The 16,178-nt window shown below is 49.0% G+C and overlaps 1 protein-coding gene across 18 annotated transcripts in view; it reads left to right on the top strand.

Moving 5' to 3' along the window:
* The first annotated feature begins 5,738 nt into the window (after positions 1-5,738).
* ODF2 (outer dense fiber of sperm tails 2) overlaps positions 5,739-16,178 on the top strand; it is a 39,646-nt gene continuing 29,206 nt past the window's right edge. For 4 of the 18 annotated variants that reach the window (XM_066366968.1, XM_066366980.1, XM_066366973.1 and 1 more), the window contains exons 1-4: positions 5,739-5,902; positions 8,583-8,673; positions 9,548-9,664; positions 9,943-10,068. In XM_066366968.1, the coding sequence (XP_066223065.1) occupies positions 5,739-5,902; positions 8,583-8,673; positions 9,548-9,664; positions 9,943-10,068 (498 nt within the window). Of the gene's footprint in view, positions 5,903-6,981; positions 7,219-8,582; positions 8,674-9,495; positions 9,665-9,942; positions 10,069-16,178 lie in introns of those variants that run through there. The other 14 variants (XM_066366983.1, XM_066366975.1, XM_066366974.1 and 11 more) reach the window with 9 other exon arrangements.

Genomic DNA, 16,178 nt, shown 5'->3' with positions numbered 1-16,178 from the left:
CCTGGCGTGCGGGGGACCCGGGTTCGATTCCCTGCCAGGGCACGTAGGAGAAGCACCCATTTGCTTCTCCACCCTCCCCTCCTTCCTCTCTGTCTCTCTCTTCCCCTCCCACAGCCAAGGCTCCATTGGAGCAAAGATGGCCCGGGTGCTGGGGATGGCTCCTTGGCCTCTGCCCCAGGCGCTAGAGTGGCTCTGGTAGAGGCAGAGCGACGCCCTGGAGGGGCAGAGCCTCGCCCCTGGTGGGCGTGCCGGGTGGATCCCGGTCGGGCGCATGTGGGAGTCTGTCTGACTGTCTCTCCCCGTTTCCAGCTTCAGAAAAATAAATAAATAAATAAATAAATAAATAAATAAAAGAGAGAGACAATGACAGACAGAGACAGAGACAGACAGGAAGGGAGAGATGAGAAGCATCAACTCATAGTTGTGGTACTTCAGTTGTTCATTGATTGCTTCTCATACGTGCCTTGACCAAGGGACTCAAGCTTAGCCAGTGGCCCCTTGCTCAAGCCAGTGACTTTGTGCTTTAAGACAATGACCAGGGGATCATGTTTATGATCCCACACTCAAGCCAGCGACCCTGTACTCAAGCTGGTGACCTCAGGGCTCTGAACCTGGGTCATAGCCCAGGTTGATGCTCTATGCACTGTGTCACTATAGGTCAGGCTCCCTTCTGGTTTCTTAATTGAATTATAGATACTGGAGAAGAGTCTTCCTTGGACAGTGGTGGTCTCTGCACATCTTGGTGTGGTCTTATTAGCCGCACACGGGCCCTGGGGGCAGAGTAAGATGGTTTGAGTTCCATCTCTGTCCTGACCTTTCTCTAACCTCCGTTTTCTGCTCTGTAAAATAGGGTCAGTCCTTGTGCCAATCTCACTGATTATCATGAGGACTCATGAGCTAATGCAGGTGGCATGGAGGCAGTCATAGAGGGAGTGCTGCATTGATGGCTGCTGGCATCCCGGTGGCCTTCCGGACCGTGACAGAGAGATTCAGGATGGAGTAGAACAAAGAGTGGGGGCTCTGGAAACAGATGGCCTAACTTCCAGTTCCACCTTCATTGCTACTTAATTGCCTGTGCCACTTGGGCCAAGTCCTTCTCCTTGCTGTAAAATGCTTCAGTTTCTCCCTCTGTAAAATGAAGGAGCACAAGGTTTGCTCTCCAAGATGCCTCCCGATGGTCTGGGAAGTGGTTCCCAAACATTAGAGTGCAGCCGAATCACTTGGAGAACTTATTAAAACACAAATGGCCTGACCAGGCGGTGGCGCAGTGGATAGAGCATCGGACTGGGATGCAGAGGACCCAAGTTCGAGACCCCGAGGTCGCCAGCTTGAGCGCAAGCTCATCTGGTTTGAGCAAAAGCCCACCAGCTTGAACCCAAGGTTGCTGGCTCCAGCAAGGGGTTACTCGGTCTGCTGAAGGCCTGTGGTCAAGGCACATATGAGAAAAAAAATAAATAAATAAAATTAAAAAAAACAAAAACAAAAAAAACCCCACAGGTGACTGGGTCCCACTCCAAGAGTTTTTGATTCAGTAGGTCTGGGGTGGGGTCCATGAATTTTCATATGCTTTTTTTTTTTTTAATAGAGACAGAGAGAGAGTCAGAGAGAGGGATAGACAGGGACAGACAGACAGGAATGGAGAGATGAGAAGCATCCATCATTAGTTTTTCATTGTGCGTTGCGACACCTTAGTTGTTCATTGATTGCTTTCTCATATGTGCCTTGACCGCGGGCCTTCAGCAGACGGAGTAACCCCTTGCTCGAGCCAGCGACCTTGGGTCCAAGCTGGTGAGCTTTTGCTCAAACCAGATGAGCCAGCACTCAAGCTGGCGACCTCGGGGTCTCTAACCTGGTTCCTTCCGCATCCCAGTCCAACGCTCTATCCACTGCGCCACCACCTGGTCAGGTTTCATATGCTTTTGGTGCAAGGAACACAGCTGGAAGCTGCTGGTTTGGGTGACCAGAGAACCAGGACTCTCAGCTGAGCCCAGCATCCATTTAATCTCAGAGGCAGGGCCAGTGAATGGCTAGTCAGAGTCCAGGAGGAACCAAACCTTGATAGGGGCCTAAAAGAATTTTCTCTTCCAGCTGCACCCGGGACTTGAGATCTGTCAAGTCACCTGGAAGAACACGCCAGACCTACTCTGGAGCACAGGTTCCTGTCCCCAGGACAGTGCTGTGGGAGTTGCATCAGGTCTCTAGAGGAGGTGCTCCTGGGTAGAAGTAACTGGTGATCAGGCCCTGGGGCACAGGGGAAGGCTGGACCTGGGCTGGAGAAGTCAGGGGCTGCAAGCTGCAAGAGGGCGGGGCTCAGACTGGGGATGCAGCTCCTGTACCTGTCCTTACTTCTAACCAACAAGACAAGCTGACATTCGTTGTTGACATTTAGAAAAACAGAATGAGAAGAAGAAAATTGCCAGTGTTGTCTGATCTGTGTTGGCTCAGTGGATTAGGCATTTACCTGGAATGCTGAGGTCACTGGTTCAAAACCCTGGGCTTGCCTGGTCAAGGTACATATGAGAAGCAACGCTGAGTTGATGCTTCCTGCTCCTCCCCGCCCCGACTTTCTCTTTCTCTCCTCTCTCAAAAATCAATAAATAAAATCTTTAAGAATTTTTTAGTGTTAGCATTTTGTGATACTGTCTTCTGGTTTATTTTTTACTTTTTTTTTTTTTTTTTCTTTACAGAGACAAGGAGAGAGGGATAGACAGGGACAGACAGACAGGAACGGAGAGATGAGAAGCATCAATCATTAGTTTTTCATTGCGCGTTGCAACAACTTAGTTGTTCATTGATTGCTTTCTCATATGCGCCTTAACCGCGGGCCTTCAGCAGACCGAGTAACCTCTTGCTTGAGCCAGCGACCTTGGGCCCAAGCTGGTGAGCTTTTGCTCAGACCAGATGAGCCCGCGCTCAAGCTGGCGACCTCGGGGTCTCGAACCTGGGTCTTCCACATCTCAGTCCGACGCTCTATCCACTGCGCCACCGCCTGGTCAGGCTGGTTTATTTTTTATAAAGACTTTATTTATTCCATTTTTAGAGAGGAGGGAGAGAGAGAGAGAGAGAAGGGGGAAGAGCAGGAAGCAACAACTCCCATACATGCATTGACCAGGCAAGCCCAGGGTTTCAAACCGGCGACCTCGGTGTTCTAGGTTGATGCTTTATCCCACTGCGCCACCACAGGTCAGGCTGTCTTCTGGTTTAAAAAAAAGATTAATAATCTCTTATTTCTTAAGCGGGGCAGTGGTCCCATCAGTGCCTATTTTATTATACATCCTCAGTGTCCCAGGTCGACGCTCTATCCACTGTGCCTTCACTGGTCAGGTTCCCTTCTGGTTTCTTTATTGAATTGTAGATACTGGAGAAGAGTCCTCCTTGGATGGTGGTGGTCTCTGCACACCTTGGTGTGGTCTTGTTAGCCACAACATGGGCCCCAGAGGCAGAGAAAGATGGTTTGAGTTCCATCTCTGCCCTTTCTAGCTCTGCCCTTTGGGCAAGTGTCTTGACCTTTCTCTAGCCTCAGTTTTCTGCTCTGTAAAATGGGGTCATTTCTTGTGCCAATCTCACATGACTTGTGAGGATTCATAAGTTAATGCAGGTGGCACAGAACCTGGCATAGAGGGAGTGCTGCATTGATGGCCGCTGGCATCACGGTGACCTTCCAGACAGTGACAGAGCAAATCAAGATGGAGTAGGGAGGTCTATCTGAGTCAGAAGAAAGAGTGGGGGCTCTGGAAACAGATAACCTAACTTCCAGTTGCACCTTCATTGTCTGTGCCACTTGGGCTGAATATGTTATGGGCTGAATTGTGTCCCCTACAGTTCAGATGTTGAAGTCCTAACCCCTAGAACCTCAGAATGTGACCTTATTTGGAAATAAGGTCATTGTACATGTAATTAGTAAAGATGAGGTCATATTGGAATAGCGTGTGTCCTTAATCCAGTATAACTGGTGTCCTTATTAAAGGGGGAAATTAGCACTCAGACTTGCACACAAGGACAATACAATGTGAAGACTGAAGTGTTGCTACCAAGAAGCTACTAAAAGCCAGGAAAGAGGCCTGAAACAGATCCTTCCTCAGGCCTTCAGAGGGAGCATTGTCTTGCTGATACCTTGATCTCACATTTCTAGCCCCTAGAACTGTAAAAGCACACATTTCTGCCTGACTGGTGATGGCTCAGTGAGTAGAGCATTGACCTGGGGTGCTGAAATCCCAGATTCAAAACCCTGAGGTCGCTGGCTTGAGCACAGGCTCACCAGCTTGAGCATGGGGTTTCCAGCTTGAGCCTGGGATCATCAACATGACCCCATGGTCATTGGCTTCAGTCCAAAGGTCGCTGGCATGAAGCCCAAGGTCACTGGCTTGGCTTGAGCCCCCGATCAAAGCATGTATGAGAAGCAATCAGTGAACAACTCAAGTGATGCAAATAAGAGTTGATGCTTCTCATCTCTTCCTCTCTCTCTAAAAGTCAATTAAAAAATGTTATCCAAGAAAAAGAAAAGAAGTTTATCTTGGGAGGGAAGAAGGACGTCTCTCCCTCTGAAGAGGGGAGACTTAAGAGTGGAGGAAGACAAAGATGAGGGAGGGTGGGAAAAGGTGGAGGGAATCCTACTTGATGGCTTTATTTTTTTCTATGAAAAAAGATTTAGAGTATGGGATGAAGAAGAAGCAAAGATTTGGAGAAGCCACTGTGAGGTGGGGAGGGGTCTGTGGACAAATATAGCAATCGCTGGGCAGTGGGAAGGTTCAGCTGAGGGTGGAGGCAACAATTTGTAGGTTTGGCCTTTGCAGAGCCTCAGATGGTTGGGTTACAGGGATTTGGAGATACATTATTTACTCAACACGGAGAATATAAATGGGTCAAAGGGAGCAGAATGACACCTTAACACGGGAAAGTGAATACGGTAGGCCATCAGACTGGGAAAGCAAAGCAGAAACGCAGATTTTTGTTTGGAGAGGGAGCCATTGGGATTTAAGTTTTCAGGTGGATCATTTGTGCAACCCTGAGGGTGCATGGCTGTGGTGCGGGGGAAGGTCATGGAGACGATCATGTCAAGGAACTGGAAGCCAAGCGAGCTCTGAGAATGTTAAAGTCTCCCAGAATCCAGAGCGGCACCATGAGACACTGCACAGCCCCCTATGATTGGCTGACAGCGAAGCATAGTTGAGAAGATGGCGGCTCAGGGAGAACCTCAGCAGACTAGGTCTGTACAAACAGTGGCATCATTCAGTGTTCAGGAGGGCAGTGAAGAGCAAGGGGAAGTCAGACCCTTCCTCCTGTCTGGACAAAAGACAGAGGTGATGTGGGAACGGGCGAGTCAGGGCGGTGTGTAGAGGCTGGCTCCATCTCTGCACGAACAACAGAGTAGAGAGAAAGGGCTGGATTCCCAGAAGCAGGGCGCTCTTCGGGCCAGTAACTTGTTCTGTGCCCCACCTCTCCGCCCAGTTTCTTAAAACGTATCAAACGGAACAGCTTTAGACTGTGGCGCTCTTCTGAGTTCTGGGGCTCCAGGAGGACGGAAGGCAGGGTAGAAATGGCGGAGGAGGACAGCAAGCCCAGTACCGTGGGGCCAGCCAGGGCAAAGCCCGCTAGTGGCGTCGCGAGTCTCCATGGCGACGAACCGCGTGGTCCGGAAGTGGGCGGAACTTAGTGCGGGGCGGGGGATCTCTGTGACGCCAGCGGCCGAGTCTAAATGGCGAAACCCGAGAGGCTCACCGGGGGGTTTGAACTGGCCAATGGGCGAGCTCCCGACCGGGTGTCGGAAAAGGAGGCGGAAGCGGGGAGGAGCCGCCGCGGGAGCTGGACTACATCCGCCGCGGCGTCTCCATGGCACGACCCTGGCCACCGACTTCAACGACTTCATAAGGAGACGTTTCTGGGCGCAGCCGTGTCGCTCTTGGTGAGAGGCCGCCGGCGGGCGAAAGCTAGGGCGCTCCGAGGCGCCCCGCGGCCGCCGCTGGGGCCGGTTCTTACGGGCGGGATGTCCCCGCCGGGGTCGCCGTCTCCCGCTGTCCCCCTCGGGTCGCCCCCCGCCTGCCGCCCTCAGGCGCGCTCGTCCCGTTCCCGTCCGAATCTGGCCCCCCGCCCCGCCCACCGGCGCGGGCCTTCTCCTCTCGCCAACTGGCCAGTCGGCCGCCTTCCCTTTCACCTGGCCACCGGCGGGGCTCGGCTCGCTCCTCCGCTGCCCTCCAGCAGTGCTTCGCCCTTCTCTCTATGGGCAGAAACTGATCCCCACCTCCCCGCTGGTGGGTGGTCGTCCCTTTTCTCCGCCGACGGAGACTGGCCCCCCGCCCTCCTTGCCTGCCTGTGGGCGTCGCCTCGTCCGCCCTTCGCTCCCCGCGGGCCTCGGCGCGGCAGTTATTTGCCCGGTCTTCCTGCGCGGCGCTGTCCCCCCGGGACCGCCTCCGGGGCCCTGACCCCGCGGTAGCAGGTTCACCTGCCCGCGGCCCCGCTGTGCTGCCGGAACGACCGGGCGTCTAATCCGCTCTAACTCGGCCGCTGCTGCGACCAGGAGTATTTTCCCCCTGTCCTAGGGGGCACCACTCCTGGCCGAGCGCCCCTTTCCCCCGGTTGCCTCGGCTTTTCCCTCCTTTAAATGCTATTGGTTCTCTCTGGGTATCTATTCAGCGGGGAACGCCCCCTTCTCCTAGGAGACAGTTGTCCTGGCCCGGCCAGTAGTATCCCGCCACACCCTCAGTTCCCTGCGCCGGTTCCGGCCCTTTCGGGCCCACTTGGGTCCTAGTGGTTCTCTCCCACCCTCCACGCACGCCAGCCAGCCAGCACCTCAGGTTTTCCTCCTGGTGGCCCCCCACCCTCCCTCCCGTCGGGGCCTGGGCGTGGTAGTCCTTTCCCTGCAGTTTCTCTTCCCGTGCCTCCCTGGGGTGGGGAGCTCCCATCTACCCTCAGTACCCACTTTCCAGCGCCCACCCGCCGCCCCGCAGGTCGCTCAGCCTCTCCTCTCTCCCCCCACTTTGGCAGGACAGTTGCTGTGCGACTTGGACAGTAGAGAGGAGCGCATCCCAAGTTTTCATCCAACTGCCACCCCCAAAGCTTCCACCCTCCTCCCCTCAGAGAGGACGTTTGATGCCGGGCCCCTGAGATTCTCATTGACAAGCCCCTCTGGGTCCCCCTGAGCAGAGCCTGCTGACCCAATTGCCCACCTTTGGGGCTTTGATGCCTAGTCATGTCTGCCTCATCCTCAGGCGGCTCCCCCAGGTACTGCCAGTGTGGGGGGCACCTTTGCCTGAGGGCAGGGAAAGGTGGTCAGGGGCCCCCAGGGCAGGCTTGCTGGAGGCTTCTCTTTATAGCTTCACTGTTCAGTGTATTGAAAGTCTGGACCAGAATATTTTGAAGTCATTTTTAAAGGGAAGGAGGGGAAAAGTGCATGCACGCAATTCCAGCTTTGCTCCCTCCCTCCCTTCCTTACCTCTCCCCTCTCTTCCCAGTTGTCCCAGTTCCTGGTAGCAAAATATAGTTACTATTGTTGTCTCAATGAAGTACAAGGCTCACATCCTTTTGAAAGGAGACCAGGTGTGAATAAATGACAATGTTGTAGGAGGTGGATGTGGCAGTTAGCAAGATGTTGATGGAATCTGAGTGGTTTGATGGGAAGTCCACTGAGGGGGAGAGATGACCCAAATCTACTACTGACTTCAAGTGAATAGAAATTGTTCTAAGTGAGGAGGGAAAAACCTGTCTACTCAGATTTGATATTCCTCAGCGAAATGATTAGTAGGGCTCAATAAATACTCTTTTTTATCAAGGTGTGATATAATATAGCCAAATACATAGGAAAAGGGTCAAGAATTTTTATATTGCATTATTTTTTCCCAGGTATTTGTTGGGAGGGATTAGTCATGTTTTGGGGCTGTCAGGAGGCAGTGGAATGAATCAAATGAACTTTTCAAGTCCCTTCCCATCCTGGAATTCTCGGATGTATGGCTGCCAAATTGTAGAGATGAAATGTTTGTTATATTTGCAGATCTGGTGATGGGGCTATTTATATATAAGCAAGATGAATTACACATGATATTTAAATACCCCCAAACCAAAAATAACCCGGCTTCTTAGGAGCTTAAAGAGTAGCAAGTCGGATATTTTGGGACATAGTAATGTTTCATTTTGTTAGTTGACTATTTGTTGATATTATTAATTTGAGTCATCGGGACTTTGTTCCTGAGCCTATTGCCCTGTCTTTTTATGTCGGTCCTTAACTGAGCATTTCTTTAGAGCCCCTCTGCTCCAGGAACTGTCCTGGGCACGTTCACCCTTGACCAAACTAGTATGTTGACTGTTGCTCATGTGGTGCCTTTTTGTCACCTGACAGGATGATAGCTGGGCTTTTCAGCAAAAGGTCACAATATGTGTGATGCAGTGACAGGTTAAAAGTCCAGCCTTGTGAACACCCATTACCACTGTTTCCATCCCACTGCCGGGGACACCATGCATGTCTGGTGCTCATGTAAAGGGAGCCGAGTGATTCCAGATGGGTTCTCCTGCTGTCAATTTATGATGCACCATATGTAGTATATAAATTCGTAATGTCCTGCTTATGATCTGGTTCTTGTGCCTGGGTGCAGGTTTCCATCGTGTGGAAAGAACGGCGTAACAAGTCTCACGCAGAAAAAGGTCTTGAGGACACCTTGTGTTGCACCCAGTGTGACTGTTACGGTAGGTGACATGCACCAGAGCAGCCCTGTGGCCTGCAGGCCTGCCAGAAACGCTTCTGCATACTTCTTCCACAGCTGCCTCACCTGCTGGCACCCCTGGAGCCTGGCACTTCGCTAGGTGCCTTTATGCATATCCTGCTGATTAGTTGGGTTTTGTGTTTGCTTGTGGTAAGGCTGCTGGGTATGAGGAGGTTGTCTTAATCCTTCCAGACAAATTCCAAAAGTATTTCGAATAGACTTAAATAATAATAATAAAGAAGAAGAAGAAAATAAATTGGAGAGGGAATAAGAGCTGATAGTGAGTGAGGGCTATGTAGTTACAATTTTGCCTTTTATTTTTTTAGAATCTATTCAGCCTTCTCAGCTTGGCATTTCCTTCAACTCTCTGTTTTCATTGTTTCTTACCTGCCTGCTGCCTGATTTATTTTGCACCCTAATCATTTTGTGTGTTTGCTGTGCTAATAATGCGCATGTCCAGTTTAGATTACGGTGTAGAAGGATTCACGTACTTCCCAGCTGTGCCACACTAGGGCTAAGGAAGAACTCTGCGTTCCAGCAGGCTGAGACAGAGGGCCAGCTCTGAGGACCCTGGGGCATGGGTTTGGGCTCTTTTGTAGAATCTGTGGGTCTTGCAGACCCTTCTCTCGGTTGGACCGAGGCCCCTTTGGTGGTCTTCATCTGGAATCTTTGCAGCAGCCTGCTGGATGGCACTGTCGCCTTGGTTCCTGCCTGCATGCCAGTAGTTAGTAGCTGTCCTGCTTGCTTGGTGGCTAGGCTTTCAGTGGCCTCCAGAGGCTGCAAGCTCTGGTTTTTTTATGCCCAGTTTACTCACCCACAGCTCAGCCTTTTTTGTGTTGTCCTCCTCGGCCTGTCAGAAGCGAACCATGAAGGACCGCCCCTCAACTCCTCCCTTACATGTTCATGTGGATGAGAACACCCCCGTCCACGTCCACATAAAAAAACTCCCGAAACCATCAGCGGCCAGCGGCCAGGTAGGAGCACGCCTGTGGGGCTAGGTTCAAGCTGTGGAGCAGGCCGACACCTCAGGTCAGATTTTTTGCTCTGCTAACTCCAAAGGTTTGAGAGATGAGCACACTTGCTCTAGGAGCTCAGTTGCCTGGTTAGAAAGCAGGCAGTACTGGTACCCAGAAATGGCAGCAGTAGCCTTAGTGAGAAAAGGCTCCCTTGTAGAGTTGGAGGTGGATGCCGCCGGAGTGGCACCATGGCCAGCTCTGTGGGGAAGTGACCCTGGGTTTGTCCCTTTCCACAGAAATCTCATAAGCGCGGAATGAAAGGGGACACCATGAATGTGCGGCGGAGTGTCCGCATGAAAACCAAGGTACCTTGGATGCCCCCTGGAAAATCACCTGCCCGGCATATGGGATGCAAGTGGGAGGTAGGCTCACTCTTGTGCAGGCTTTTCTTCTCAGACGGGTCAGGGTCTATCTAGCCGGCCTCAAACTCAGTATGACTCGGGGTCGGCTGTAGCTGTTAGGGACATCCAGTAGGCCCCATTTGCTGAGAGCCTTGCAGAACCCTGAAAGTACACATGTCTTCTCAGTCCTCACAACACTGCTGTGGTAGGTCCTGCTCTCCTGATGTCCAGATAAGGAAACCGAGGCCTGGGGGGTGGTGGTGGAGGCTCACAGAAGAAGTAGCAGAGCTGGAGTTAGGACTCAGCAGGGGGCCTCATTCTAGAACATTCTAGAAGCTTTCCTTTTTAGACTCCTGCATGCACCCGACCGGGATCCACCCGGCATGCCCACCAGGGGCGACGCTCTGCCTCTCCAGGGCATCGCTCTGCCGCGACCAGAGCCACTCTAGCGCCTGGGGCAGAGGCCAAGGAGCCATCCCCAGCGCCCGGGCCATCTTTGCTCCAATGGAGCCTTGGCTGTGAGAGGGGAAGAGAGAGACAGAGAGGAAGGAGAGGGTGGGGGTGGAGAAGCAAATGGGCGCTTCTCCTATGTGCCCTGGCCGGGAATCGAACCCGGGTCCTCCGCACGCCAGGCTGACGCTCTACCGCTGAGCCAACCGGCCAGTGCCGAAGCTTTCCTTTTTTTAATATATATTTTTCCTTATTGATCTGAGAGAAAGAGAAACCTCAATTTGTTCTTCCACTTACCTGTGTATTCGTTGGTTGATCGATATATGCCCAGACCAGGGACCGAACCTACAACCTTGGTATATCGGAACAGCACTGTAACCAACTGAGCTATTTGGCTAGGGCAAGGCTGAACTCTTGATCTCTCTAATTTGTATGTGAGGAGTCACGTGACTTTTTTCATGTAACTGTGATAGTGTCTGAAGCGCAACTAAATACCCATATATATACACATACACCAGAATGTACATATTCAGGAAAGCATCACCTCTTTTGAGGTAGTTGCCATAAGACCATGCACATAATCCATAGGTGTCATCCAAGCCACTTTTGGAACAATCTCCTGGGGCATAATTGCCTTCAGGTGTATTTGTCAAGATACCAAGAGAACTGTTGTCTTTTTTTAGCCATACTTCAACATGTTTTTCCTGTCCATCCCCTGCAGTAATTCATGTTGCCAGACTTGTGCCAGACTATGCTGGTGGGCACTGGGGTTACACCTGCTAAGTGGCAAATATGCCCACCTTCTGCTTACATTCTAGTCAATTGCAGTGAAAAAACTCAATGGTAAGACAAGGTCTTTTGGTCATGTTTTAGACAAAGATCTCATTGGGACAAATAAAAAACTTGAGACTACTTTAAGATGATGATACCTGGTCTGACTAGGAGGTGGCACAATGGATAGAGCATTAGCTTGGGATGCTGAGAACTCAGGTTCAGAACTCCCGGGGTCCCAGCTTGAGTGTGGGCTCATCAGGCTTGAGCACTGGGTTGCCAACTTTAGCACTGGATCATAGACATGACCCCATGGTCGCTGGCTTGAGCCCAAGGTTTCTGCCTTGAGACCAAGGTTGCTGGCTTGAGCCAGGGGTCATTGACTGGGCTGCAGCCCTGTGGTCAAGGCACATATGAGAAAGCAATCAATGAACAACTAAAGTGCTGCTACTGTAAGTTGATGCTTCTTATCTCTCTTTATTTCTGTCTGTCCATCCCTGACCCTGTCTCTCTCTCGCTCTTAAAAAAAAATGATCATACCTGATCTATTTTGAGTCAGTCTTTTTCTAATAGCTTATTACTTACTTTTTTTTCTTTTTTATTCAGTGAGAGGTGGTGAGGCAGAGACAGACTCCCGCACATGCCCCAACCACATGTGACAGATCCACCCAGCAAGCCCACTTGGGGCGATGCTCTGCCCATCTGGGGCATTGCTTTTTTTTTTTTTTTTTAAATTTTATTTATTCATTTTAGGAGAGGGAGAGAGAGAAATGAGAGAGAGAGAGAAGGGGGGGAAGAGCTGGAAGCATCAACTCCCATATGTGCCTTGACCAGGCAAGTCCAGGGTTTCAAACCGGGGACTGCAGCATTTCCAGGTCAACGCTTTATCCACTGCGCCGCCACAGGTCAGGCTAGGGGCATTGCTCTTGCTCAGCAATCGAGCTCTTAGTGCCTGAGGCAAAGGCCATGGAGGCATCCTCAGCATCCAGGGCCATTGTGCTCCAGTCGAGCCATGGCTGCAGGAGGGGAAGAGAGTGAGAAGTGGGAGGGTGAGGAATGGAGAAGCAGACAGGTGATTGTCCTGTGTGCCCTGACCAGGAATTGAACCCAGGATATCCACACATTGGGCTGACACTCTACCACTGAGCCAACTGGACAGGGCCAGCTTATTACTTCTAAAATTAGAAATAAATAAAAGTAATTACTCTGAAGTTTATAATCATACTTTTGATTTTGACTTCCTGATTTATCATTTTGTCCCTAAATGATTAAGGAAGGGAGTATGGGATGTTCAGGGGAATAAATGAAAAGTGTTCTGACCAGTATATATATATAAAGTACAAGAAATACTGGAGTTCAAATGATGTCTTACATTTTTTACTATGGGACCCTCATTAAAAATCAGTGAAATATAAATTAAAAACAACTTTACATTAAAAACAAAAAAGCTATCATTTATTGAGTGGAAAAACTTAAAAAGATTAACAAGTATGTTGTATTGGCAAGCATACAGGATATCAGTGAATCCTTTTAGACAGTTTTGAGAGGATCATGAAACCAGTTGAACCGTACTGGATGATAGATGTACTTGGCAGCAGCTATCTAAGCATTGATTTGATATTTTTACACTTAGGAATTTATCCTTAAAACGTCACAAAAGAGTACAGGGGTCTGTGTATAAAGATGTTTGCTACATACAGCATTGTTTGTAAAAGATTAAAATTGGATGTAACCTAAATGACAATTAGGAGGGAACTGGTTAAATTATGATACATCCATACAGTGGAATACCATGCAGAGTTTGAGGTAATACAGGGGGTCCTCGGGTTACAATAGTCTCAACATACGATGTTTCAAGTTTACTACGCTCCCATAAAAAATATAAAAAATTGAGATGTGAGTGTTTCAGCTATTACTTCAGTGCAGTATATTTATGTCCTTTTCCTTTTTCTGTGGCTTAGTTGTGTTTTTATGTTCTAGATTATGATTTTACAACTGTGTCGTAACCCAGAGCCCCCTGTATTTATATATGATAATGAAGGACAGAGCCACACAGCATGTAGAGTTTGGCTCAATTTTTGCAGAAGAGGGCATCTTTGCGTCCCTGTGACTGGGTTTGTACATGACATTTTCTGGTAGGCTATGCAACAAGTGTCAAACAGTGGTTACCCCTGGAGTGTGGGAGGCTTTAATGGTTTGTTTGTTTTTTTAAGTGAGAGAAGGGGAGATAGACTCCTGCATGTGCCCTGACTGGGATTCGTGGGATATACCCAGCAACCCCAGTCTGGGGCTGGATGCTTGAATCCTCATTGCCTGAGGCTGACCCTCGAAGCAGTTGAGCCACTGTCTGTGAGAGGGGAAAAGAAAGAGAAGGGGGAGAGGGAGGGGAAGAGAAGGAGATGGTCGCTTCTCGTGTGTGTCCTCACCGGGTATCAAACCCAGGATGTCTGCACATCAGGCCGACACTATCCACTGAGCAAACTGGCCAGGGCCAATGGTATTTTTTTAAGGCCTTCTTTATAACAACCATACTATATTTTATAATTTAAAATGCTTTTTTAAAAAATGAAAAGACTTAGTAGTTTTGAAACATACAACAAAGTTGTGCAGCTTTGGAAATTGACTTTCTGTTGATACTGGTTGCTGGCAACTATGGTCTCTACTGCAAAGCTCAATGTCCCTTCCAGTCCCAAGTCCACAGAATCCAGAGATGGAGGGGCCCAGAGAGGTGATTTGTCATCTTTCAAACTGTAGCTGTCTTTCATGCTACTTGGACCTGCCGTTTTCCACTTTTCAGAGGCCCTGTGTGTTCCTGGGAGGCCCCAGCCTGGCCCTTTTCGTTATGGACAAGAGAGAAAAAACCCTAGGAGGAGAAAATTTGTGGTGGATTGGGACATGGACCCCAGAAGCTGCTGTGTGCGTGTGTGGGTTCTAGTTTGATGATTAAATGTTTGTTTATTGACTTTAGAGAGAGAGGAAAAGAGAGAGAGAGAGACCGAGACATTGATCTGTTCCTATTTGTGCCCTGACCAGCAATGTGGAACAGGCAATGTCTGTGCTTCGGGATGATGCTTAATAGAGCTATCTGGCCAGGACTCTTAGTTTGATATTAAAAACCCCTTATGATAGATAAGATTATTTTTGGGAGAAAGAAGGTCTAGGGTTTTTTTCTATTCTATTATGGAAAGGTGAAAATTACCTGTAATTCTACTCTAATTGGACTCCTATTAAGTTTAAATTTTTTTGTTGTTGTTGAAAAGTGCAGGAAGGACACATCAGAAGTGTGTTGCTTGATGAATTTTTTTTCTTTTTTTTAAACTATTTTTATTTATTTATTCATTTTAGAGAGGAGAGGGAGAGACAGAGGAGAGACAGAGAGAGAGAAGGGGGGAGGAGCTGGAAGCATCAACTTCCATATGTGCCTTGACCAGGCAAGCCCAGGGTTTCGAACCAGTGACCTCAGCATTTCCAAGTCGATGCTTTATCCACTGCGCCACCACAGGTCAAGCGCTTGATGAATTAAAAAAAAAAAATCTTTGCCTGACCAGGCGGTGGTGCAGTGGATGGAGCGTTGGGCTGGGATGCCGAGGACCCAGGTTCGAGACCCCGAGGTCGCCAGCTTGAGCGTGGGCTCATCTGGTTTGAGCAAAAGCCCACCAGCTTGAACCCAAGGTCGCTGGCTCCAGCAAGGGGTTGCTCGGTCTGCTGAAGGCCCCCGGTCGGGGCACGTATGAGAGGGCAACCAATGAGCAACTAAGGTGTTGCAACGCGCAATGAAAAACTAATGATTGATGCTTCTCATCTCTCTCCTTCCCTGTCTATCCCTCTCTCTGACTCAGTCTCTGTAAAAAATAAAAAAAATAAAAAAAAAATAAAAAAATCTTTGTAACCATTTCCTGACCTGCTGTGGCGCAGTGGATAAAGTGTCGACCTGCAACGCTGAGGTTGCTGGTTAGAAACCCCAGGCTTGCCCAGTCAAGGCACTGAGAACTATAAGTTGATGTTTCCTGATCCTCCCCCATGCCTTTCTCTCTCTTCTTTCTCTAAAATCAGTAAATAAAGTATTAAAAAAAATCTGAGTAACCATCACCCAGTTCAAGAATCATCACCAGCTTCCCCAGAATCTTCCCTCTCTGGTCCTGTTCCTGTCACTACCTCCCCCAGGGGTAATCACTGTTCCAAAACTAATATTTTAGTACTTTTTTTTTTAGTACTTTTTATTATCCCTTTTTCCCATGCAGAGTTACTTTCTCTATTTAAATCTGTTTGTAATGCTAGTCCATATGTATTCCTATTATCTTACTTTTAAATATTAAAAATTGTTTTTTCTTATAAAGCCAATGCATATAATCGCTTCTTAGCCTTTTGGCTAAGATCAAGTGTAAAACCAATGCATAGTCATTGTTGGTAAATGAGAAAATCCAAATTAAAGAAGAAAGTAGCCTGACCAGGCAGTGGCTTAGTGGATAAAGCATCGGACCGGGATGTGGAGGACCCAGCTTTGAGACCCCAAGGTCGCCAGCTTGAGCACGGGTTCATCTGGTTTGAGCTAAGCTCACCAGCTTGGACCCAAGGTTGCTGGCTCGAGCAAGGGGTTACTCTATCTGCTATATACAGCTCCATAGTCAAGGCACATATGAGAACGCTATCCATGAACAACTACAGTGCCACAACAAAAAACTGATGATTGATGCTTCTCATCTCTCTGTGTTCCTGTCTGTCTGTCTCTATCCCTCTCTCTAACTCTCGCTCTCTGTAAAAAAAAAAAAGGAAGAAAGTAAAAAACACCTGTGATCCTACCACCCTGAGAAGACCTGTGTCACTTGCAAGTCTTCCTGATCTTTTTTTATGAGCAGACTTTTTTTATTTTAATAACAGTGGGATCATAGTTTAATTATTTCATAACACTT

Source organism: Saccopteryx leptura, chromosome 2 (assembly GCF_036850995.1).
Source record: "Saccopteryx leptura isolate mSacLep1 chromosome 2, mSacLep1_pri_phased_curated, whole genome shotgun sequence".
Classification (NCBI taxonomy): Eukaryota; Metazoa; Chordata; class Mammalia; order Chiroptera; family Emballonuridae; genus Saccopteryx; species Saccopteryx leptura.
Note: the sequence above shows the minus strand (reverse complement) of the source record. Positions and strands in the feature narration are given on the sequence as shown.